We start from the raw sequence: 26,873 nt of genomic DNA, 5'->3' as shown, positions 1-26,873 counted from the left end.
AGGCCATGTCCACTCCTTGTCCTGCATTCCCTTTAAACATGGTGAAAATGGTGTGAATACCCCTCGTCCACCCCCTCTTTTTCTTCCTCTCCTGTGGGAGCTGGACTAAGCCCCCATTGACCACTTCAGTATTGTGATTGATACAAGCTTCTTTAGAAGACTGAAATGGTTTAAAAACAGGGCACTTTCCTCTCTGAAGGATGAAAAATGTCTACCCTTGTGATTCCATGTTGGCATTCTCTGAAGCTCAGGATCTGCTTCTTACATAATTCCAGATGCAGAACTTGGTTTTTAGGTCTGTTCATCTCAGAATGCTTATTTTTATGTTAGTCTTGCAGAAACTATCTTTAGTTTGTGAGAACCAGGGCTGTTGACAGTCCTGTTGTTTTGGGCTTTCCATGGTTTGCCAATGCAAATGGTCCCTTACGGATACAACAGAGTCAATCTTGAACTGCATCATACCACAACAGTATCAACCTCTTTACAACTTGCTGTAGGCTTGTGGTAAATTGTGACTCCCCAAACCATGGTGAAAACCTTGAAGTTCATTTGAATCATTTGGGTTTTAATTAGTGCCAGGGCTTGCTAACCAGAGGGTGAAAGTCTTCCTGTACATATTAGAGGCTTACCGTGTCTTGTCTTACTTATGTCTTGCCTGTGCCTGTTTCATGGCTACTTCTAGCCTGTATTACATGGCTTTTTGAGCGTGAGCAGTTCAGCAAAGCTGACAGTCACTCTGTTCCGAGTCCTATCCTTGTGATAGTTGCCAGGGTAGTCTTACTGGTTTTACAACTTCAAACTGACTTCGGACTACTGGAACACAAGCACAATGTGTTTGGTACTCCTGTGTAACAAGGGCCAGCTGTATCATATGGTGTGTCTGAACAGCTCAGGTGTTCAGAAAGCATCTTGTAACAGAAGAGAAGCTGGCTTTGAAAGTGTATTTGGTACTGTATGAATCAGTATTTCTATAATATTGACCACCCAAGTGATAGCCTTAGTCAATTCAGCCAGATGTTTTGCAAGTAAGATACGTGAAGCAGTTGCCACAGAAGTGGTTTTCCAAATGGATGTCCCATTGATCCCAAAGTTTGATAGCTTTACCTCCACTACCAATAACAAACACGAGGGATTTTAATTCAGGCAGGACTGTCTCCGGTCCCGTGGAGCAGCATGGTCAATGTCATGTTGAAAGATCCTGAAACATGGCTTTGCCTTGTTTTCACATCTGTTAGAACTGGGGAGGTAAATCAGGAAGCAGTGAAGGCAATTCTAAGTGCATCTCCCTAGGAAGTTTTTTTTGGTTTCTTTTTTTTTTTTTTTCCTTAATTAATTGAACATGGATCAATTTCCCAATTCAGATCACTGTGTGACTGACTGAAGACTCATGCTAGTATAAGGGGATGCGCCCGGGCAGCTGTGGTTTGTACAGAGGACAGGATCAATTATTTTGACAGCAGTGCTGGTTTATTCTGCCTTAAAGTGATCAAAAAAGTACAGACTGATGGGACTGTAAAGTGGTTGCTTGAATCCTGGTTTTGTTTGTGAGAATGAGGCAAATCTAGCTTTTATAGTTTGATAGATTTAGACAAGAATTCTACCCCAAGTAACCCCAAAAATGTGGTTTTGAAGTACAGTTTTCAAATGCTGGTGCTTAGCGTTTAAAAACCTTACATTTATCTGCTGATTTATTTCACCAAGCACACAGATCCTGGTAAGACTATTTTGTTACTAGTTTTCATTTTGGCCAAAGTCATCTGTAGTTTTAAGACCTGCTGTTTGTGATGCATGTAGATGTTGCAGGTAGAGACTAATAATAGCAAGAAAATTGTAAAAGATACTGAAGCAGAAGAGAAGTCTGTAGCTGCGTCCTGAGTAAACCCACTTGGGCAATTTTGTGGCGAACATTTACCTTGAGCAAGTGGATTGTTTTCTTTTTTTTCTGGTGGTGGTTGGATTGTGGGTTTGTTTTTTTCTTTTTTACTTCTTTATTCTTGGTAGTTTGTGTGATGTTTCTATTAAATGAAGCGAACACCCATAAATAAAAATGTTACAGGTTTTCTGTGTATAAAGATATCCCACATGAAAATTCAGTACAGGCTAAACCATGTTTGGTTTCTTTTGATATCAAAAAGAAAATAGTAACTTTGTCTTAAACCATTTTTCAGCAGTATTGAAGTGTTTGTTCTGTGCACTACCAGCCCCTATTTTGCCTAAAATTTGACTTTTTTTTTTTTGGGCTGCTAGCCTTCCATGTGTCCAAAGTGCAGAAAAGATGAAAATTTATTAGTTGAGTTGTTTTTAAATTTTGTGGCTTTTGAGTAGCTTTATAAGTGGAATTCTTTTGCCTGAATTGACGTATGAATTTTTCAGAAAATTTGTGTGTTCTTTTGAAGAGGTTAGTTTTTATCCATATTCCCCTTAAAGGTGTATGGGTAGTTATTTTGCTTTTTTGTTATTTAACAAAACATACTAGGGAATATTGTTTGGGGGATATTGGTTCACTAAAGTTGTTTCATTTTTTCCACATTTTTTTTCCCCTGCATCATCTTAAATATTTGATTTCTCAATTGCACTTTTTCTGACTTCTTTCCTGTAGCTAGTATTTTTTGGATAAAATATCTATATCTATATAAATAAATACAAATATATACACACACAACATATATATGAAACCTAAATAGAGGATAATTGTTTCTTAATAGCCTCTGAACTGGTGTGCTATCATAAGTATTTTCCTAGCTAGTTGTGCTAGGAGAGCTATGAAGCATTGCTCTTAATCAGGCTTAATGCCTGAATACGCAGTTGAGAAGATAGAAGTTTTCTTCTTTACAGTAAGCAGAAGGACTGTGAGAGTACATGACCATGTTTTGGGCTGCAGTAAGTTGGGAAAACCCCTCAGTAACAAGGCTGTGTGAAACACACGGTCAGACTAGACAGGAAGATAATGCAAGGTAAGAAGTAAGTTTTATTAATATTGCTTCTCTTCGCACTCTAAATGTGTCAATATCTGATATCCTTAAGTGCATTGCAGGTTATTTTCTGTATTAGTAATATTAAATAAAGATTTTTGTCCTTATATTTATAGTTTGAAACATGAAATTAGATTGGAACAACAGTTTAAGCGTTCTAGACACCAAACAAGCCTTATGGCGAATTGGATTAGATAAGTCATGGGGTGGAGACCTTGGGTTTGTTGTAAATGGGAAGTCTGTGGCTAAAAGCGCTAAGTGCAAAGTGCATGGGTGTCTCAACTGGTTTTGTGTACTCAGCTCCCGTGAGAGAGACGTCAACCTGACTGAGTGTAGCTGTTGTACCATAGGTTTTCTGCGTTGGGATAGGTGATGAGTACTTAATGAATGTAAGGAGACAGAAGAAAATTCTGGAGACTTCAGCATTTAAAAAATAACTTCCATGTGTTCATGGTTTACCTCTAAGTACAGATTGTTATTTTTGTTACCTGAAAGTGCTGCAGAACTCTTGATTTGAGTGCAGAGGTTATGAGGATGTCACCTCTACCGTTGTCAGTACTGGGTGTAATTTATGCTTTTATTCTGTATTTTTACTTAACAAAACATATCTGGAACATTAGCACTCCGTTGAGGCACATCACTTACGGTGGTTTTTGGTGGTGCAGAAATTGGGAGGTAAAATTTCAATGAAAAAGAGGCAAGATACAGAGTATTTCAGTTGGAAGGGACCTACAATGATAATTTAGTCCAACAATGATCATCTAGTCAAAATTGAAAAGGCAGATTGAAAACAAGTGGAAAAAAGGTGATTCTTCACAGAATGGGTGCTCCAGGATGTTGTGAGCTTAAGTAGATCCAAAGAGAGACTGGACAAGTTCATGAAAATAAATCCCTGGAGAGCTGTTCAGAAATGATGCCTGGCTCTTATTCTAAGTCACAAATGCAGGCATCTTTTGTGTATTTTTCATTAGGCATTCACTTTTGGCTACTGCTGGAGAAGGCATGTCAGGTTTTGGTTTGATCTGATGTAGCTGCTTTTATGTTTTAATCTTAATGTAGAAAATGTTCTTTATGATGATTCTAAATAATTTATGATGTGCATTATTTGTGTGCTTTGCCTTTTCAGTTTTTTTCCATCTTTTTTCATGCTTCCTTCAATATGGTCCCTTAGAGTCAGATCTGCTAAGTGAAAATCAGTTTCCTTTTGTGTCGCTACAAACTGACTTAATTGTGTTTTAATTTTAAAATTGGGAAGTACATTGACATGATACAAAATTAGGTAAAACTAGACTCAGTTCATGGTGATGGATTAATGAAGTACAAGTGTATGCATCTTCTACAACTTTTTAATTCCAGATGAAGTACGGCGTAAAAGGAAAAAAGGCTTCTCAACCCTAAGCCTGTTACTGTGTTCCATAGCACTTAATCAGTATGCAGGAAACAAAGTAGTCTGTGCTGAGTAATTGCTAGAGACAGGTTTTAGTAATGATGAATTGTGTTTAAAACATGAAATCAGTACAAAATTGAATGAGAGATAAAAGGTGTGGTACTTTGAGCAAAAGAACATGGTAGAGGATATACTCAGAGCATTTAAGAGAGTGAAGTTTTCTGTCATGTTTTTGAGAAATTGTAAGGAAAATACAAATGATTTCAGCATAGCAAATCTTCATTTGAATAACTGATTTTTTTACGAAAGTCCATTAGCCTTCAGCCTAGTACGATTAATTTAATAAATGTATTTAAAGTGTAAGGAATAAAACAATGATGGAAATAGATATAGATATACACACGCACACATACATAAAATACCTACATATATGTATTCCATAAGACAAATATTCCTTAAGATTGAGAAAAAAACTTGGAAAAAAATTTTCTGGAGTTTTTCTAATGAAGGGTATGTAGTGCTTCAGTAAAGCCTCTTGGGCATGAAAGATATCTGTGGAGTAATAGTCTTCAGTCTTGGCAGGCGCTGTATTTCACTTTACGGTAGGCATCTGGCTGACATGCCGCTGCTTTAAAGGTGAAAACTTGTTCTAGGCTACCTGTTGTGTCTGTAACATGCTCCAGTCCATTGCTATCAAGAGCTTCATGTACTTCAAATGCTTCTGCTTTTTTTTCTCACTTATTCTTCCTGAGTATAAATAATAGGAATAATTAGGTTTCCAACACCTCCTCTTACAAACTACAACTGAACACAAATTTTGATGTATTGAAGGTCTGATGTTTGGATCCCCAGGATGCATTAGAGTAAGACTGAGAGAGAATTCTGCGGAAGCTAGCTCAGTATAAAGGATTTTCTTCTTCTTCTCCTCTTTGAACAATTAGCACTTAGCATTTTTCAGAAAGGAAATGGAATACAACAGCTTGGCTTATACATCAAATCTTATTTATGATAAAATACCATCCATTGCATGCCATTACATATAGTTCTGCATTGAGAGACAGCATGGAACATGCTGGATCTTTATCCAGAGAAATTATTTGCAGCACAGTTGTTATCCTACGACAAGTAAACCATTATGGCAGTAGCTGAGAGGAATCAGTTGTGGAACAAACACAAAATACTATTCTGTTGGTTCCAATAATGATAATAGGGAAAAATGAGAATATTTCTTTATTTTTCATGTGTTTTCAAGATTAGCCTTTTCAAAAATATCTTAAAAATGACAGTGATTCCTTGGAAAAAGAACCAGTTATCTAAAAGTAAAGTGGTATGTTTGTATATATGTGTGTATACATGTAAAATTTAGATAGTGATTAATGCTTTGGAATTGGAAGTGAAAGAAGAAAAATAATGAATGCTTCTGATATATAGTGTGTCTCTTTCTTTAAAAAAAAACAAAACCAAACAAAAAAACCCAACCCAAATCACCCTGAAAAGTAGCATTCACAATTGCAGGTGTGCCAGCATGTTTGTTTTTAGGTTTGGGAATTCAGACTATAAGCACAGATATTTTACTGCAATAAAAATATTAGATTGTCAAAAATTACCTGTAACATGTTATAATAACGCATGGTTCAGTGGCCTTTCATTGTGACATACCCAATGCAGAACTACAATGAAGTTGTAGTAATGCTTTTAGACTTATGATATATGGAGAAACATTTAAAGAATTGTTTAATACTGATTCTTGGAAAAATATAGCTGAGATACTTGTATAAAAACTAGAATGCTGGGGATTAATGATCCTCACTAAATGTGCAATAAAAATCTGTGATTTCATTTGAAACTTCAGATGATGGGGAGATGCTGCCACAGATGGCTCTTGACTTGTTTACTCTCAGATGTTTTCAGCTCATAATTTCTAATTCCTGCTGTTCCATCACACTTGAATCTTGTCTGCAGGATGGCTGTGCCATTCAGCAAAAGTTTCTGTTTTCCGTACAAAGTCTTCGCTAGCTCTGACTGGAACAAGGAATAATAAAGTGGGCATACTTTAGCAGCAGCTTTAATATCATTAGTACATACTTTTCAAAAATAGTAAGTATATGCAGTTTCTGGTGAGTGTATTTCCTGAATACTCTTGCTGATGTCAGTAAGAGAAAATCACACAATTATTGATAGGCAAAACCATATTAAGACAAAGTGGCTTAACTTACTGAATGTAATTTATAGGAAATAGGGTTTTGCAATTAAGTCCTGAAGAAATTGTATCAGTAACTAAATGATGTAAAATTTCTTACTGGTTTCAGTGCATGTAACAAGTATTAAAAGGGCAGAAGAGATAAAAACTTTTTAGACTTCAAACTGATAATACAGAAGCCTTGCAGTATGCTTTGGCACTGGAAGCAAAAGCCATATCCAAATGCCATGCAGCAGCTGGTAGCTGATGGTGCCTTTTTTTCTAGCTGTTTTTCTCCTAATACTGTGCTGAATTTCTGCATATTTTTACTGCTGTATCTACTCTTTCACTGTATTTCCTCAGAGTAAGTTCTGGGTTTTTTTTTTGTGTGGTTTTTTTTTTTTTAACAAATTTGACACTGCCCCAACCCCAAGAAAAACATAAGCAAAAGCATTCCTGGAAAGCCTTTCTGGTGCAGTAGAAACTTCCAGTCTGAAATGGAAAGATAGAACCTTGTTGATGCTTCTCTTGGTCCTTGTGCAGCCTTGGTAAATACATGGTATTAAACCTTTTTGGACTTAATAATTTACATGTAAAACCATTAACAAAAGTGTGAACCATAAGTTACCAATATATTTTCTATGTTTAAGCAATGACACGCAATTGTTGTGTTCAAAATGAAGTTTTGAAAGGAGAATTTGATCAGCCAATGACTGTTGGGAATACCTGGTTTTTAGTGTCGTTGCATGTTAGGTAGGACTCATTAGCTGTTGCTACCAATGTAAAGCAGAAGAAATGCTTATTTCTGTGAAATTTAAGAGGAAAAATTAAACTATGCACCTATCATTATAAAAGGAATGAAGACATTTGGCTTTGTGCCAGCACATCTGGATAGCAGGATATTTTCAGCTAGCAGCATAGCTGGTGAAGTTGTGTGCCTGAGATTTTACAGAGGTTCTTCACAGGTGCCACGTTGATGGTGTGGAGAGTGGGGCTTCCCACTGGTGTCGGGAATGGAAGTGCCACTGCCAATGTCAGTATTAGCTTTACCAGTCTGTTCTGCCTGTTTAGTAAGGTGATGTTACAGGCTCCTCTGTTTTTCTGGTCTTTGGCTTTCTTCTGATGTCTCCCAAAATAACAGCAGTATATAAAGGCTTGAGGGTATAGATATACATGAGTAGAAGCTTAAAAGGATGCAGCATTGAATCTTTGTTGTACAATGTCTGATTGTCCACATTATTCCTCTTTTTTTTTTTTTTTTTTAAATTCTAAGACCCTTTTCTACATATACTCCTTTAATAATACTTTTTCAGATTGGACTACTACTCTTTCTAATAAAAATGCGTTATTAAGCTTCTTCATATGCCTGAATTACTATTTTTGGTTGGGTTAATCTGTTGCTTTCAGTTTGTAAAATTACCTTTTTTTGATGCTAGTCTCTAAAAATACCTCACGTACCAGAGCTAAGGTAAATCGCTTTTCCAAATAGTGTGAATATTGAGGCCTGAACATTTTTTAATATTTTGGCAGTATTTTTACTGGACTATTTTATTTACGTGGTACTAAATTTTTATATTTACTTAAGTAAATGCTGTTATTTACATGTGCAGACTTTCTGAGTATCACCTCAGTTGTGTATTACATTTCTGTCTCTGACATGATGAAACAGGAATTTGTGGACTTAAGAACCAACATGCTGCAATACTTCTTTATGGTCTGAGTTATATGTGTTTTGTATCAGATGTTCTTGCCATAGAAACAAGCCAACTAGTCATTAAATTTTTTGAAAATTTTCTTACATCCCATACTTACAGTGGCCCATTGATGATATGGTTAAGTGACTAACCATTTCAAAGCATAGCTAACAATTTATAATGCCAAACTGAACCTTTAGCACTTTTTAAAAAATTGTGTTTGCAAGGTTATGTGGCTTCCTGGCATCCAATATTATTGCTTAGTTAGATTTAATTGCTTTATTTTTCCCCACTACTAGGCACATTGCTAGACACATTACAAGCTGCTTGAAGTTACACATTACTAGTTCCAATCTTACTTCTACAGGCTGACAGTATGACACTGACTGAATTTGATTTGACATTTGTGTGTGAGTCCATTCTACTCAGGAGATATTATTCTGATTGCCCTATTTCAGAGGTGATCTAAGAAAATAAGTACTGAGAGCAAATAGATTTTTAAATGCAGGCATGATTGGTGTATAAAGATAAGATGAATAAGAAGGTCAGGTTACTTATTTTGAGTAATAAAAAGTTTAGCTAAAATACCATTTTTTGTAATACTGGAACAAAGACTTGTTGAATTTAGAGGGCAACCAATTTTATAACAGTAAGATGAAATTAAGTTTTTTACATAACATATTATTAACCTGTGTCGCTCACTGATTGGGGGAAAGAAAGAATAGAGACCAAACAATTAGCAGTTATTTATGTACCTAATCCTTTTCTAATAATTAATGTTTTCATTTATAAACAGGAGCTATGGTTTGGAGTTTTGGGGGTTTTTTGGGGGGTGGGTGGGGTTTTTTTGGGTTTTAAGTCTTTTTTTAATCTCATGCTTTATACATAGCACTACCTGATGAAGATACTTTTATGTAACTAGTTAATTTCTGTGTTACAGCCTGCATTAGATTAGATTTTCTAATGATTCTCCTGTTAAGCACAAGGTCCTGATTGCAGCAGACCAACTTTCTGATCTTGTAAAACCTTTTTTTAATCCTCTTTCTATAGTAGCTTAATATCTTTTGAAATTGTAATAGTGATCCTTATTACTGTGTTTACAGAGTCTTTCTTGAAATATTAAATTTTTAACCTAGGTAGAAGTTTGCTCGTGCTTCCCTTCCTCATGCTGCTATTTCTCTTAATCTTACTTGTTTTCTGCTATAAGAAACCCAAAGCAAGATACAAGTTTTATACAGTGGACTGCTGTTACAGACCTGTGACCATTTTTTCATCTTGTTCTGAGATCCAAACCTTGGTCTTGCTATGGAGAATGGTCTGATTTTTATAAGCATCACCTTGAAGTTGACAGTTCCATGGTTCACAACAAATGGCAGAGTCTGAAGGGTAGCTTAGATGCTTTGAAATCTGTGTTACATGGGGACTCCAGGTACTGACTAGACTAACTCCTCAGTGATGGGACATGCCCTTACAAGTAACCAGCACTGAAGGAGATAGATTGCTCCTTCTAAATGGGATTGACTCATCTTTCTCATAACTGTGGTAATTATGTGTAAATGCAACCTGAGAACCTAACAGAAGGGTAACTGAACCGGGAGAAAGAGTAATGGAAGGGAACAGGAGACACCAGTTGGACACATAGCTATGTCCATCACTCTGAGAAATGCTAGATGGCTCCTAGACACTTATTTGATATTTTAATATGCAGACAGACTTTTCCAACAGAGGAATAAGATGATATTCAAAGTATTTCCATTGGCCGGCCATAGACCAAGAGAAAGGAAACGGGTTGTGTAACAGTCTGGCATCTTTGTCCATAGCTTGTGTTTGGTTGTAGAGATTTGTTCCTTGCTTGAAGACTGTTGCTGAGCTTTGTTATTGCTTCCTTACACTGTGCTTTACCACTTTAGTGTATGTAGCTTTCAGTAAACATTTGCAGACAGTTCTCAACTCCTGCAGCACACAGCTTTTTCTTGGCTCAGTAATTAAAAAAGTTTGGTTTTCCTAGCTCTAGTTGCTCCCTATCCCATAACATAGTGACTCTTAAAATATATTTTCTTTTATTTAGTTATTAACATTGCAAACTAATTCCAGTTGAGTAGATCCTGTCTCATGTGCTTGGCCTGCTTACTCCCTTTGTTCAGCTACTCCAGTGCCTGTTCCTCAAATTGAGTCATGTACCTCGTGGCAGAGCTTTTCCATTTCTTCCTGCTGGATTATGGAACAGGCATCAGCTCTGGAGAGTTCAAAATCTCTTTCAGAACTGCATTTTATTTATTTATGTATTTAATTTAAAGCATTTATCTTTCAAAACCAGAGTTGCCTGCTTTGTTTTGTCATTTGGGTGTTGGTTGCTGTATAGTGGTTTATATGTTTGGTGAGGACAACTGTGTTCTTTGCATGTTTAATAGGCCTGAAGTAAAGCAACAAACATTTCACTTCTCATTCTGTAAATACACACTATCTTTATTTGTTTCAGACTAAATTACATTGTTTGTGTAGCAGTAATCACAAGATTCAGGGATAGTGACTAAGCTTCTGCTCCAGTTTCAACTTTAACATTTAATAATATGTATCATACTTAAAGTACTTTAGTGTATTTTTTAAACCCTATGTTTTTACTTAGGGATTATTTATTTGATAAGTATTAATGTATAATTACATGACTATCACCAACATGTCTGTTTATAATATAGCAGATGTTTAATATTAAACAATATTTATTTAATAAGTCATTAATTCAGAAATTTGAGAGGTTTAAAGTAAGCTATGTAATGCTATGCCACTCCGTGAAGAAATAATACACTCTTCAGATATTAAAAGCGAGTTAAAACAGAAGCAAAAAGCCAGACTTAAGTGAATCTCTGTATAAAACACAAAAAGGTAATTATTACCTCCTTTATGAAAGATGGTAACAGTGCCTGGGAATATTTGTAAGGCTTCCTGGACAATTTCACAGTTTGTTAGTAGGAAAGAAAATAGTTACTCCATTCTTGTGCTATGTGGAGCAGCACATAGGTGTTACTATATACCATGTCATATAGTTGTAGTAATGGAAGCCTATAAATGTTTGAAGACAATATAAACAGATAAAATGACAGTTTTAAGTATTCTTTTTCAGTCAGATTGGTATCCACCCTCCTCTAAATCCTTCAGAAAACTAATACTTGTGTGAATCATGGCTTTTCCCTGCAAAGGAACTTTCCCAGTATGCTACATTTGTTAAAGTGTAGAGGAATTCTTTATTATACTTGTGGGAGTTTGTGTATTACAAATGTTAGATGCATTGCCCTGTAATTCCCAGAATCAGCCTCTGACACATTTTAAAGGTTTATGTTGTGATTTCCACCCTCCATTCTTTTTGTACTGAGACCTATTGATGTGATACAATGCATGCTGAACGATGTGGACATTACATACTGGAATTTTTTTTCTCTAGTGAAGCTCTGGATTTTTCTCTAGAGCTCTAGTGAAAAATCATCTCTCCGTGGCAGCTTCCTTGAAAACTCCTTTTACTGGTATTTCAATTTAAAGATAATTTGTAAAGTTTATTCTGTTTTTAAAAGAAAAAAGGTTGTTGAATAGGAAAATCTTATGTTTAGAATGCAATTAATTATTTTATTATTCAGATATCATCTTCTAATACTGCTATAACTGTTTGAGCATTTTTTCCTACCAGAAAGCTTTCTGCTTGTGATGTGTTTAGAAATACCTTTATTAATTATTGTTAGTAACATCCTCCTCAAAAAAACCTTTTGCTTTGCCTTTTTATGTTAATACAATTAGGTTTCTATAGTTAAGCTGTGTTTTTAGTTCAGTTATATTTAGACAGGATTTTGACTTCTGAAAGGTGTCTTTACTTCTAATAACATCTTTAATCTTCTGAATAATCATACCTGGCATATTTGATCCATTAGATTCATCTTGGTTCATAGTATACATTTACTTTTAGTCTCTAACATGACTTCACGTTAGTCTTAATGTTGTCCATAATTATTTTATCCTTTTATCTGTTCCTTTTTATTTCCCTTTGATGCACCACTTCTTTTTTTGTAGTTTGTCTTCTAAAGCTAAATATTACTATAATGTTTTGTGTTTTCCTTTTCTCTGGACTATTAAATCTAAGTATGTTGCAGTCAGTCTCATATGCCTTGTGTCAGGACTCTGGATTCTTTGAAATTAGTGTAAAAACCAAATCCTCATAACACCCATGAAAAAACCTGCCAGCTGTTTTTTGTTCTGACTCAAAGAATTCAATTTATCGTATCATGTTTATCCCCTGCATCATTTCACGTTGTGTAAATGACAGCCTGACTAAAGTTCTTACTAAAGTTACTAAAACTTACACAGTTTTCAGTGAATCATCTAACAAGTAAAAGGTCCTGTTTGTGTGAAATCCTCAGCCAGTTTCATTTCAGAATCATTGGCAATGCTCTGAATTTTTGAGTTTTCACTGCCACATCTGTGGTTGTCTTCAGCTTCCAAACTTGTAGAGTTACCCAAGTCTTTAAAGGCCTAGGGCATTTGTCACGTTTCCTGTGATGTGTTCTGCTGGTGCTAACTTCATCTTTGTTTCCCTATCTGCTCTGCATAATTTTTTAAAATTATTACATGTTTCCTTTCTACCTTTCCTTACTTTTTTTAAAATGATTTTCCTCTACATGGTTACCTTGTGTTAAGGCTAAAATATTTAGCCTGTGAGTATTTGTCTTTTCCACCATTTCAAACAAAAAATTGTGCTCATTTCAACCAAATGTTGTTGCAATTCGGTGGGTTTCTTGTTGTCAAGTGAAGTACTCCTTAGGAAGCACACATACACACACACCCTCACCGCCCCTTTCTGGTTTTTGAAACTTTGCTTTTTTCTTTGACTTTCCTCTTACCCAGCTCATTCAACGGTTGAAATTGTTTCTACTGTCTTTCACAGTATTGAGCCTTGCTAAGTCCTAGGTTGTTTAAGCGTTACAATATTCATAAATATCTACCTATTTTGTTTGGGTTTATGATTTTTCTTTTAAATCCAGAAAGAAATGACCAGTGCCCTAGCAACTTACATTGGTGACCGTTTTGTCAGTGTATCTAGAATGCTCCATTAGCATTTATATCCCATTTAGAAGTGCGGTGTACATCCTGCTGATTTTTAATCATGTTGTATTCCTTCTCCACCCTGTTGTTCTTTGTCTTTGCTCATCTAACGCTGATTGTTTTTTTTGGGTTTTGAAATTCATAGCGCTTTTAATGCTGTAGTAGTAATGACATGAAAGCACAGTCCTCCCTCTCTGGCTGTCTCTCTCTCTAGCCAGGTTTGACCTTTAGCACATGGCAAGTGTGGGGTGGAGGCACACAGCCTTTTTCTCCTATTGCAATGACTCACCTCTCCCTCTCAACAGAGAGAAAACGCCTGATCTTGTGAAAAAGTAACAGCTGAGGCATGTATCTGGCTGATGCTGGGAAGAAGTAGTGTTGTATGTATCTTGTCTGAAAATATCATTATTGTTACTGGAACCAGACCAGTGTTGGTCATCTTGGTTTGCTTTGCAAAATGAGATTTGCTTTTGGCGATACAGAATAGAGAAGTTTGGCTTACCTAGACAGCTTTTTGTTCCATAACTTCTACCCTCATGTGACTTTTCTTGGAAAAATACAATTAAGCTGTTGAAGCTAGCATACTTAAGTATCTACAGAATTTTCAGACTTTATTGGGGTTTCCAGGACAAGCTTTCATTAGACAAGGATGGCAGATGTAAAGCAGACATCAGTTATTTGGTGGAAAACAGCTTCAAATTGAGCTTAATAGAGTTGTTTATAAGATTTGACAAAGGCTGTCCTAATAGCACCAGATTCAGCGATGTCCCCATTATTTGCTCTAATTTAATCAACTGATTTATCTAAACATCTTTATAGTGTAATCAAGAAGCTCTCAGACTTCTTAAATTTTTTTTAATTATTCTTAATCTTTTAGAAAGTTAAATACTTATTTTTCTGGTGAAGGATTTCTGTCTCTTTTTATTTGTGTGTGTGTATATAGACGTATGTATATCTTTAAGTCTGAGAACATGCCTGTGAAGTAGGAATGTACTACTGGTGCCTGTTTAGGAAGGAGTTAAGTTGCTCTGGCTCTTGACAGGATGTCCATCATCTGAACAGTTGTCCGTCAACTGAAAAGGTTGTAAACTTCCATTCCAAATGAGGAGGTAGCTGGTGGGAGCAGATGAAGGTATGGGCTGGGTGCATGAGGGAGGTGACATGGAACAGCACTTAGCACTCCCGTGCTTTACTTATAGGCAGCTGGCAACAATAGTGTATAGTGTAAGCTGCAACTTTAAGTACCTCAAAGTGGAGTTTGCAATAGCTGAGGTGTAATGAAGTATTTAAGCAGTTATTTGGGAAATGGATATATTAATTCTGCTCCCTGGTATTTTGTCTGAAGGCCTGGAATACGTGGGAGTGCTGTCGTCACTGAGCTATATGATAATGCTCCATTTTCGTACATGCTGATAAATTCTGTCTGGTTTAATGAGTCCCCTGTGTCTATTCTTCACTCCTGCTGTACAGGGTTCCTCTTCCTTCTCTCTCTGCTTGTTGGGTAGAGAAGTCATGGGAGACAGATTTGTAATCTTTCTAAGCTGCACTGAAGTTAAATGAGTGAATGGTATTTCTCCAGAATATTATTACAATAAGTTACATTTTTCTGAGTTAAATCTGTGGCCACAGCCCTTTTTAATGAACTCAGGAGTGTTAACGAGCACTGGATCTCAACTAAGTCAACTGGGAATAAAACTTAGGGATAAGAGTGCTTGGTCCAGGCATTCTGATTGTCTTTGGATATGGAATAGATGTTAAGCCATCAATCTCTGGTAAAATGGGAGCAGTTTTGGACATGCCAGGAAGCATAACTCAGTATGACTCTGTGACTCCACTGAGAAAAAATTAGGTGCCCTTGAGGTCTTATGTGCTGAGGGGTAGACAAGGAGTTCAGGGATTACGCTTTTCTGTCCAAACTAAGATGACCTCACTTGTCTGAGGCAAGTGTTTGCTTCTGGTCTTACAGTTCTGAAGGTGCACAATATGATAAGGATTTACACTCTCTGGCAAAATGTTCCGATTGTACAAGGATCTCCTCTCTGCTTATCAAGTGATAGTGATTTTACTATCCATTCACCTGTCACTGGCTGACAGGTTGAATTTAAGGCAGGCAATTAACAGCTTGCTTCTTGGGTTCTGATGAAAAATACTTGCAGTGTTGATTTTTCTTTATATTAACCTTCTGTATGTATGTCTAATGATAGGGACCACTCTGTGAACTTCTTTCTTTCTGATATCCAGCACTTCATGTGTTCACAGCTGTTCGGTTTTCCCTTTTTTTTTAATATATCAGAACTGTCAGTCATAGCTGATAGGGTTTTTTGTTGGTGTTTTTTTTTTTTTCTATGCCCCCACCACCAGCACCCCCACCCCCTTCAACTGAAGCAGAGATTAGGAGCTTAAAGCAGAATGGACGTGCACTTTTTTATGATAGCATTCCTGTGTCAGCTGTGACATGGATCTTGTGATACCTCTTCACTAGTGATCTGCCTTTCAAGTGTACAATGAAAGTTTAAAAAAAACTGAAAGAAACCAGAGAACTAGTTCTGGGTCCTGTCTTCTGTTAGTTTGGGTCCTGGGACATGGTGCTCTGTCAACTCCAGTACTGCAAAAAAAAAAAAAATTGTGTTCAGAATGCTGGTAGAGGTAATGAAAGGTGATACCGTTTATCTTTAGTTTCCCGTTGGTCTTTATTCAGTTTAAATAAAAGACTTATGTTAGGCAGAGGATTCAGTTGACTGCACTATTTTTAGGTCAGGTGGCTTCTGTTTAGAAGTTTTGGACTCTTGCACCAGTTATAATAAATAAAAAATAAAATACATAATCATGTGGGGTTTTTTTTGGCGCATAAGCCCTATAAAGGTCTCCATGCTTTGTCAGGTAATAGTAATTTGAAATGGCTGGTAAGGTGTGCATTTAGCACTGTTTGTCTCTTAAAGAGAATGGTTGAGAACTTGTTGACTGCAGTAGTAACAGTAAGCAAACTTGTTTTTTGCTAGAATAAAAGATTTCTTAGTGCTATCTATTGATTGCAAGGAAAGCAAAGGTAATGTGGAGACTTGCAAAGCTCCACATCCATTGTAAATTAACAGTTGTATTTTGTTCTATGTAAATAACATGGGAAGTCTGCTTAAAGACTGTTTTGTATCTGTAACAATGTTAAATATTAAAATGTAGAGTAGAAAATTGCTGAAAAACTTCTAGCTAATAGTACAAAAGATGTTAAACAGAAAATACATTTGCAAGAATGTTTAGTTTTATGGAGGGAGGGAAATGATGACTTTCTATATGCATTTTTTACTATATGACTGAACTGATTATTTCTCTCAACCATGTTTCAAGACTACATACTTATATCATTAAATAAGTGAGAGTTATTTCAGAATGTTATTCTACGTATGCTGTCCAGAGCTAGAGCAGTTTTGAGAGAATGAATGCTTAAGCTTGTTTCAGTTGCCCATTTCCCTCTGTAATCTCACTAGTTTATGGGATCCTTTGAAAATGATTTTTTTGCAAATCCCCTATGGGTAGTAAATTGGTGCAATAAATTGCACGTGCGTGATTAAGGGTAGCATTTTGGCCTCTAGAATTCTCATTACTTTGTATAATGTGTGAGATAGAAAACACAAGTCAGGATGTGATTAGCTGGCTCGCAAACTTGTTTTTTGACATGCTGTCAACCAGGTATCCTGTATTTTTTCTACAGAACTGCCCCCTGGTCTTTCTTCAACCTTTGTCAATGCATGAGTTTGTTCCAAGGTGCAAGCCTTAGCATTTGTTTGGGTTCCTGTCAGCCTTTTCCTTCAGGTTGTTGAGCTCCCTCAGAATGGCAACCCTACCCTCAGCCATGTCCCCATTCCACCTACTTGGTGTCTCGGCAAACGTGCTAAGAGCATGTTCTGTTCCATTGTCCAGGTGTTGAAGTTGAGTTTTGTTGATAGAGATCAGCACCTAAGGAATGGCATCTGTAACGATTTGCTAGTTAAACTATGAGGAGTGCCAGTTACACTTTGAAGTATTGACAACTACTCTTTGAGCCTGGTAATCCCAACAGTTTTCCACCCATCTTGCAGTCTACACATCCCTGCAATTTAGCAATAAAAATACTATGAGATTGGATTGAAAACCTTGCAAACTTCAAGGTAAAAAACGTCCCTGGTAGTTCCCTTGTGCACTGAGCCAGACATCTCACTGCAGCGGGCAGATTTATTTGGCATGGTTTGCCATTTGCAAATCCATGTTGGCTGTTCCCAGTCACATTACCACTGTTCTTGTGCTTGGAAGGGGCTTCCACAAGGACTTCTGTAATTGTTTTGGGACTGAGGTGAGGGTGGTCATCTTGTTGTTCCCCAGGTGTTTCTTGTTTACCTTTTTGAAGGTGATTGCGTACATTTGCATTTTTCTTGAGGCATCCACTGATGACCACTACTCCTCAGATGAGATAGGGAGAGACCTCTTGCCCAGTGGAATATATGCATCCCATCTAGATCCATAAGCTAGCATATTTCCAGTTTGCTTAAGTGGTCCTTAAGTTGATCATTCTTTCCTGCAGGTAGTACTTCTGTCCCCCAAACTCTTCTGCTAGGCACTAGGGCCTGAGAAATCCACGAGCAGACCTTGCTGGTAAAGACTGGCAAGGTATGGAGTGTCTTAGCATCTTTCATGTCCTTTGTCACTAGGTCTTTCCTCTCTTTCAGCAGTGGACCTGTGTTGTCCTTGCTTGTAGAAAGATATCCAGCATGCTTGTAGAATCCCTTCTTTTTTTTCTTTGCATTTTTTGCTAGTTTGAGCTTCAGCTGTGGTTTTCCTAATTCTATTCCTTCATGCCTGGAAAGTGCTTCTGTGGTTCTCCTGGGTATTTTGTCTCAGGTTCCACCTTCCGTAAATTTACTTTTTATTTTTTAATTTTGTTAGAAGTTCCCCATTTAGCCAAATAGCAGATCAAATGGACCTTTCTCATCCTTTGTGGAGGCTGTCCTTAAAGATCAACCAACTCTCTTGGGCACCTTTGTCATTTGTGACCATCTCTTATAAGAATCCAGCCAAGCTGATCCCTGAATAAGCTGAAGTCCATTTTTGTATTATTCAGGTTTTTTCCTTTGCTCTGTTACTTGCCTTCCTCATTTCCTGTAGAATCTTAAGTGCCTCTATCTCATGGTTGCTTCAACCAAGGCAGCTGCTGACTTCCACATCCCTGATTAGGCTGTTTGGGTTTTTGTTTTTTTGTTTTTTTTTTTTTAATTTATGAGTAGGAAACTCAGCAGAGCAACACTCCTACTGTTTGTTCAGTATTTGTGTCCGTACTTGTTCTTAGCGTGTTTGAAATCTGAATTGCTTGTGCCCTACTCCAGCAGATGAAATGGTGGTTGTGGTGATTCTACTCCACCATGAGAACCAAGGGTAAGTGTATGTAAAGCTTCCCTTGTTGCCCCGGCCTGTGTGTGCCTCTCACCTCACATCTCCAGTACCTCAGGAGCTTGGTTATGTCAGGTTTGAAAGATACCCTTCTCCTGATTCCCAAATTTCTTTCGATATGTAGAAACAGTAGTTAAGTACAAGTATAGTTGATGTGAGACTGAATGTGTTTGCTGTCCAAAGGCAAGTGACTTATTTGGCATATATCAGGTAAATGCCTATTTTTGTTGCCCTATATTTCAGCACACAAAAAGATGATTAAAATGTTTTCATTTCTACCGAAGTCTATAATTTAATTTGCCCTAAATAATCAGTGTACATCTACTCATCTGTTTCTGCTTCACCAAAGAAGGAGATACTTGCATTAAACTGTTTGCATTTCCTACTCTGCATATCCTGGAACAAATATTTTAAAAAATTCAGAATTACATTGTGATGGAGGGATCCGTACTGGTAGTAGGTGCAGTGAAGGGAACAAAAGTCTGAGCTAATGGAATGTGTTGAAAAGCAATAGCTAATGTTTTTGGTAATTTGTTAGCCAAGTTTTGAAAGGAAAAAAATACACCAAACACACATGCACACACAAAAAACCCCCAACGTCCCCGATCCACAGAAAGTCCAGAAGTGCTAATGTGCTGCAGCTTTGATGATGGTGTATATTAATGCAATAGTATTTATTTAGGTCATCAGAAGCATTGTATTTCTTCTGGGGATGAAGCTTTGTGAGAAAGACCCAAGAACAAAAACTTGGTTCTTTTTGGAAAAAATTGTTAACTCTGCACTTAACTAGCTGAATATATTTTAATATTCTGTTCTTTTTCAATGTGGAAAAGAATACCTTGTATAAGGTAGTAGTCTGCTTTGAATTATAATGAACATTAAAAATGTAAAGAGTCTGATATTTACTCTTCAGGATTTTAAGCATTTATTTAGTGTGGATTAGGTGTTTCTTTCAGTTTTGCCTGTATCATCTGTTTCAAAATATATCTTAAAACCTGACACAGGCTTCAAGCTGTCGAGAAGCTGAACAAGTGGTCCTTGTCAGAACAGATCAAAGTGGAAGGGCATGGCCTGTGACTGCATCGGCTGAACCACAGGAGCCAAAAGGAGGACGACGAAAGCGACAGATGGTAAGTTTTACAAATGTGAGTTTTAAAGTGTAATTCTAAGATGATTTTGTAGTGTTGCTTTTATGATTCCTTAATTAATATGAGTGCCTTATCAGAATGTCAATAGGTAGTTAAAAAGTTCCTTTCAGAAGATGGTTGTAATTAAGTGTTAGAGTACATATTTATTAAGCATATATTATGTTTATTTTCAGACTGTGTTTCTCTGGGGATCGCTTTAGGGCTTATTTAAATGCACATTCGAGGAAAAGTTTTTCAAGTTGTCACAGTTTCTTAGCCAAAATTTATATTACATAAAATTATGTAAATATGGAAAATCAGCAGAGGTGAATATTTCCAAAATAAGACAGATTTTATGGAGATACTCAGGTCTCGGGGCTAATTTTCCTTTTCTTTTGATCAAAAATACTGCTACCACTGGTAATTAAAAATATGACCTAACCTTTGTAACAAAATGCTTTGGGGAACAGAAACTTGGAGGCTGGAGCAGTGTTTTGTTCTTAGGATAATTGCTTGCAATAGTAAATAAACTAATATTTTTTTCTTCTTGGGATAAGAGGAGATGACAATACCTCATATTTCTAGCAAGCATGTTCTTGATTAGGACGGATCAGTTTGTAACACTGCTATGGAGGAGTGAAAGGCACAAGAGCGTGAGGAATTGGTTGTCATCCTCCTCGTGTTTCCATTTTGGAAAATGCTGTCTTGCTTCATGTTAATGACCATTCCCTATGCTCCTTCAGGATTTAGTTTAGTCTTGCCCTAAAGGACAAACTCTGTCCTCTTGTTCACTCTAAGATGGCAACATTTCCCAGTAGAGGTACCACATCTGTATAAGTTTTCAGTACTGTCTGCAGCTGCTGTGTTTCAGTAGCATCCATGACCTGACAGTTCAAAAGCTTCTGTAAATAATGAAGATTGGTTTTTGGAATGTTCAAATTTTTGAGCTGATTAACTGTTTCAGTGAATTACTGTACATCTCTCTTGAGCAGTAATGGACCCTCTGATACCTTAAGGATATAAATGATATGATTGTGAGAAGAGTCTATATTTTTATTTAGATGTACTGATGCAGTGGAAGAAAGGGGAAGATGTTCTTTTCTGTAGCAGCAAGCCCAATTGTCTCAGCTGTCTTTAGCTTGATTCATGATTCTTTAAACTTCTGGAAGTTACTAGGATCTAAATTTTATAGTTGATCTTTCTCACTAGGTTAATACTTACTTTCAATATGTTTGTTTCCAGGTCCCTACTCATGTAGATAAAGAACGAGTAAGGTATTTTCAGGATGATGATAGTATGAACCTGAAGGATTTGGTCAAAAATGAGAAGATGAGAACAGCAGAGGATCAAAACTCACTGTTCATGCGTATGGCATCAAAGGTAAGGTGTCACGTGTATGACTTTTTAATTAAGCATTTTATTATTGAAATATCAGGGAACACATGAGGCCTCCATGCTCGAGGTGTGTTGCTTTTCGTTGAGAGTTCTGATTGTCTTGAATAACAATCAAGTCTGTTGTAAGGTGGTCCTGGTAGGTGTCATCAAAGTGATGGAAACCTGCATGCACGCAGGAAATGTGGTGGGTTCAGTTCCTTCATAGAGATCATTTTCCTGTTCCTCTGCCTGTAGAATTTGATACTTTTGAGGTGAACACTTAGTGTCTTGTGCATTAATAGGTTACTTATGCCCAGCAAAGCAGGTTTTCCCCAAATCAGAATAAAAGCAGCATTTCCGTAGTGTTTAGAATGTCTCTTCCACCATGAATTTACAAGAATCAATGAAATTTGAAGCAAACTACCTGAAATTCCATCAGGATGTCTTGGATAATGATATAATTTATGCTCAGAGGCCACACAGATTTCTATGTTATGGTTCCATGAGTGATTCCACTTAAAAGAGCAGCCATCTTACAGACAGATCTGTCTTTCAAACTGAGTAGTAATAAAGGATACTTTCTGTGCTTGATGTAAGTGTTTGATAGCGGTGATTTGCAATAGCTATGACATACAGTTTCTCTAGCGTGCTTCAAATTTTACTAGGTTATTGTTCCAGTGTTTTGTGCACCACTGAGCAGGTTTGAAAAAGCTTGTTAGCATGGAATTAGTATCATCACAGACAAAATTTGTTTTTCCATTGTCTAGAAGGCAGACAAGATCCTGGAGAGTATGTTTTGATTTGTGTGGTTTTCTTTTTAAAATTCTCCTCCTTCAGGCAATACTTAAAAGAATTGGAAAAGCCATGATAGTGCCCAGGAGAACACACTTAACTTGGTGCTGTAAACCATCTGGCAGGAAGTTTGGAGCGATTATCAGAACTTAGTGTGGTTTATGCATCTTCTTATTCAGCTGCTTCTGGTAGAAGTTCTCATTCTTTCCCACGGGCATACTCAAAAAAAAGTGATGCCCTTGGGTCCAGTTAAACAAACATGTCTTGTTGCCAGTATTCGATTCCCTCCTTTACCTTCTCTTCCAAAAAAACCCCCGAACACATAAAACTTCCCTTCAAGTCTGTGTAATAGTGCAAACTATTAACTATGATTAACTAGCATATCCGTCATGCAGACATTTACAAGTAAATGAAAATATACGGACACAATAAAACTTTGTAGTGTGCACATCATATGATAATAAGCATAACAAAGAGAAATTGTTGCCATTTTCTCAAGGGCCTTATTAATTTTGTATTGCCTTGGCTCCATTAATTTTCTTTAGAAGAGGTAACTTTCATGAAAAGTGGTTGGAGTATGTGTGTATGAATGCCTATATTAAAACATAAGTGGAATAGAATTTTGAAAAACTCTTTAACTTGAATCTGGGCATTGAAGGTGAGTTTGTATATCAATATTAATGTGTCTTTCTGAAATTATTATTAACACGCTTAATGTCTCTTGTGTTCATGTGACTTCTTCCATTGAACCATTTACAGGATTGCTTTTTGTTCTCTGATTCTTTTCAGAGGTGTGAAAATAAAACCAAGCTAATTTGAGCTGCCTGTGTTCGGTAGTAGCAAATGTTTTCAGTGTCCCTGTGAAGACTTAGTGGAGAGTGCTCTCAAAAAGAGAAATATTTCTTTGCTTTGATTTTTTCCAAACTCAAATGAAAGGCCATGCAGACTTTTCAGAGAAATGTGTGAATTTATACACTGAAGTACTTGGCTTGCCCCTGAAATTTCTAAACTTTGTGAAAAGTATTGGTTGTATATTCATATATTGGTTCCGAGTTTCTTCACTTCAAACTGGAAATAATGTTTGACTCTTAGAGCATGTTGAGGAGTTCTTGGTTTACTTTTTGTATTTTTGATATTATATTAAATAATTATTAAGGCAAGAGAGACTAGCAAACTTGAAGGGAGATCAAAGATTTCTGTATTATTTAGTTTGTAAGTCTTCAAAAGGAAAATTCTGATAATAATTCTTTGTAACTTTTTGTTCTGTTCTTTTTTTCCTATTCAATTTTGAAATGCTGTGAATTTTCCAAGTTCTTGATGTCCGAGACAATGCAAGAGCAGCTATATGAGAGATTTGCTCAGCCCAGCATTCCATGTCCAACAGTGACTGCTTAGGAGGGAGTGTAAGAAAGGTCACGTTTCAAATGATGTAGTCTTTATGTACTTCCCTGGCCCTTAGCAGTTTGGAAGTTTTTATGGACCTCCTTACCTGGTATTTCGCTCTGCTTTTCTTTATGGATAGTTATGTTAATTGGGGATTGGACTAAATACCCCCTGTAACTTCCTTTCTGTGGTTCGTCATCTCCCATTCTGTCATCTGTACCTATTGCTAAAAGGCATGAGCTGTAATTATTGAATTTGAAGAAAACAGAAAACCCAATCCTGTATGCATAACATCTTTGGTTAGCGTTCTTGTACCTGGGCAGCCAGTTCCTCAAAGATTTTAGTTACTTGCACTGTAAGGATTTCTGGGACAATGGTGAAATTGGATCCATTTAGGAAATGGTGCAGAAATGGCCTGGCTCGGTATGTAGCTGTTTTAAATATAAAGGTTCTGTACAAATGAGGGTGAACTTTGGCAACTGAATTTCTGCATCTGTATAGCAGAGGAAAATGCAATATAGTGTTTAACTTCTATATAGAAGCAATTATGAAGAAATGTGGAGTCTATTTAATGGGAGTTTAAAATGAGTACATAAAGAGAAAAATGCTTGCAGGGGGACTGTTATGAGGGGAACTCCAGTACTCAGTGCTAATTAAACATGTATGCCACTGGTGAAAACATTCTAAGGGGGGGAACACCCTACCAAAACTGGATGAAATTTTATTTAATTGTTTTTATTTAAAAGTAAGTCCAGGGGTTGATAAAAAGAAGAATAAAGAGCTTCTGGAGGTTAAAAGAAAAACCAAATCCAGAACCCAACTGTTATGTAAAAAGTACTTGTCATATCTGAGTAAGGAGAATGGAAAAGAGCCCAGCAGGCTTAGAAGTAAGCTTTGATAAGAAAGATTGAAAAACTATCTTGAGGGAATTATTTTAAGTAATTATTTTGAGTTTGAGAAAAGCATAAAGCTAGGAGTTAAGCTCAGTGGAAGCAAGAAGCCTGCAGGAATGTGATGTTGAAAAAACCTGTTCAAGGTATAATTAGAGCGTTTAGGAAAGATAAGTGCATACCAGAAGAACTAATGAACTCTTTGCATTAATATCCTCGATAAATGAGGTTAGAGCGAGTCTTTTGCATGAGCTGTTATTGACAGGGATTAAGTGAAAAACTATCTCAAGTTAACAGTGTCAGTAAAATGAATTTTAGCTCAAATTTATAGAAATTCATTATTTTAAAAAGAAACTTGAATTTGAGATTAATAGTAACAAATGGCTAGAACTGAACGGTCCTCACTAAAGTGGTCTGAAAGAAGTCATGTGTGACATGCTGAACTGTGAACTGCTGAGTGTAATATTCATTCGGAGGAGCTGAAGATGGCAAGTATAATGGTGATCTTTATAAAGAACACAGAAGGCAGGAGTAAATGGTTATTTTTTGTTCTAAAATGAGATTACCAGTGGATTCATCAGGAGTCTCTTCTGTTCGACACATATATGAACTATCTGGAGGAAGGGATACTTTATGATCTGAGAATTTGTTCGTGTTACATAATTATTCAGGACTGTCAAAACCAGATCACTGTAAATCGTAAATTGTAGTATTTTGAAATACAAAGCTGGGGTTTTGCTAACGTTGTGAAACATACCTGAGCAGATTCTTAAGATTCACTTTAGAGAGTTGCTGGAGAGATGTATATATTTGAATGATATGAGTCATCTGTCCTATTTTGAGTGCCGTCTGAAAGACATTTTGGGTATAAAAGGAATTAAGATTTCTAGCTGAGACACAGGCAGTTATGCTATAGACCTCTCAAGTAAGGAGAAGGAGATACCACCATAAATATAGAGGCAATAAATTCAGCTGAAAGTTAGGGCTGATGAGCGCAAAATGATGGTAATCATGAAGCTGAGTGAAGCCATAACTCTGCATATACCACAAGAGGCTGTTACTGCTTGATTTGAGAGTCATTGGAAGTCTGCAGACATCTCGGTGCTGGTGTGATTAAAGAGAAAGAGAGTTTTGGAGATTGTGAAAAATGGGAATTTAGGACCAATTTAGAACATGAAAGGCTACGATAGTGCACCCATAGCCTGAATACTACCCAAGCTTATAAAGCGTACCCTGTGGTCAAAGGCACAAAATGTGAATGAAACCTAAGTAAGCAAAATTTCTTCAGCTAGGGGTGGGGGGGCAGAGGTGGGGCGGCGTGTTGGGGGCAACTGGTAGACTAGAACACACAATTAGCATAAAATATTATTAGAAAATAACTATTTTCGTTTCTTGCATGTGAAGTGCTCACAGAGCAGAGTTTAACATGAAGGAGGTGTTTGGGGTTTTTTTATTTTTCAGTGAAGAAGGAAATTGTAGAACTCACACTATAGAGCATAAGATGCTGTGGAGGCCTTAATTGTAAGTGGGAGGAAAAAGATACAGTAACTTTGAAGTGCAGTTTAATTGGTAAATATTAAATAGGGAGATCTAGACAGGTTTTGGTTCAGGATTTCCACAGTGAAATGCTGAGCTGCAAGTGTGTAGCAGGAGTGTCTCAGTTCTACATGCTTTGTTTATGCTTTTCCCCATACATGTTAGCCATGGCTGGAGACTGATTTTGCAGCATAAAATGATCATGCTGGATTAGAGCAACAACTAAGTTTAGTATGTTTCATTCTAAAGGCTTCTTTTTTCTTTTTCTTTTTTCTTTTTTTTTTTGTTTGTTTTTTTTTTGATTTTGTTTAAAGATAAAATTTGTTAATAATTGTAAAAGACTGGATTGCATTTCCTAGCTTATGGAACTGCTTTATTTTAGTTTGGGAAGGCTCTGAAGTGCCTACTGACTCCAGTAAGCTTTGGGTCAGATGCTGTGTACTGTGTTTCGTTTTTGTTACCAGGCAAAGGTGCGCTACATCATTTTATTTTATTAGAACAAGCTTCCTGAATGAATAGCTAGCTCTTGACTAATCTTTTAAGGTTAAACCATGTTACTGATTTACTAGCAAAGTGTGCTGGAGCATGTGCTCAAGGTAGATGTTTTGTCAATTACTGTTGCAATGTATTTTTTGTTGTCCAGATTTTAATGAGTGGTACTGAAGTTCTCCAGTCTTATGCAATGTCACATTTAGGTTTTGAAGGTAATTTTGTTTGGCTTTTATGAAAAGTAATGTCATAGATGCCAGTTTTTCTTCTCTGTTAAAATCTGAAATGCTTTTCATAGTTTCTGTACAGGTGATTCCCAGCTCTTGTCACTGCAAAATGTGATGGTCTACTCCAGATGGTGCTGTTTCTTGATCCTGAATGAAGAAACTGGCTCCTCAGCATCCTGAGTTTTCCATGTCTTTCCATGTCTGTAGAATGCATTCTTGTTCACAGCATCACAAATCAGTTTCACTGCTGAAGTGTTGGCAGCAGCCTGAAAAATTTGGTTGCCACCGTAGATATTCTAGATGGTTTCTTTATGTACTTTATA

The 26,873-nt window shown here is 36.7% G+C and overlaps 1 protein-coding gene across 1 annotated transcript in view; it reads left to right on the top strand.

The window, feature by feature from the left end:
• The window catches only part of CWF19L2 (CWF19 like cell cycle control factor 2), an 84,349-nt gene that overhangs the window by 36,135 nt on the left and 21,341 nt on the right, over window positions 1–26,873 (top strand). The window contains exons 11-12 of the mRNA XM_056328705.1: window positions 19,737–19,862; window positions 21,102–21,239. Of these exons, the coding sequence (XP_056184680.1) occupies window positions 19,737–19,862; window positions 21,102–21,239 (264 nt within the window). The remainder of the gene's footprint in view (window positions 1–19,736; window positions 19,863–21,101; window positions 21,240–26,873) is intronic.

The sequence above is a fragment of the Falco biarmicus genome, chromosome 2 (genome assembly GCF_023638135.1).
Source record: "Falco biarmicus isolate bFalBia1 chromosome 2, bFalBia1.pri, whole genome shotgun sequence".
Classification (NCBI taxonomy): domain Eukaryota; kingdom Metazoa; phylum Chordata; class Aves; order Falconiformes; family Falconidae; genus Falco; species Falco biarmicus.
The sequence above is the reverse complement of the archived record's forward strand: the minus strand, read 5'-3'. Positions and strand labels throughout refer to the sequence as shown.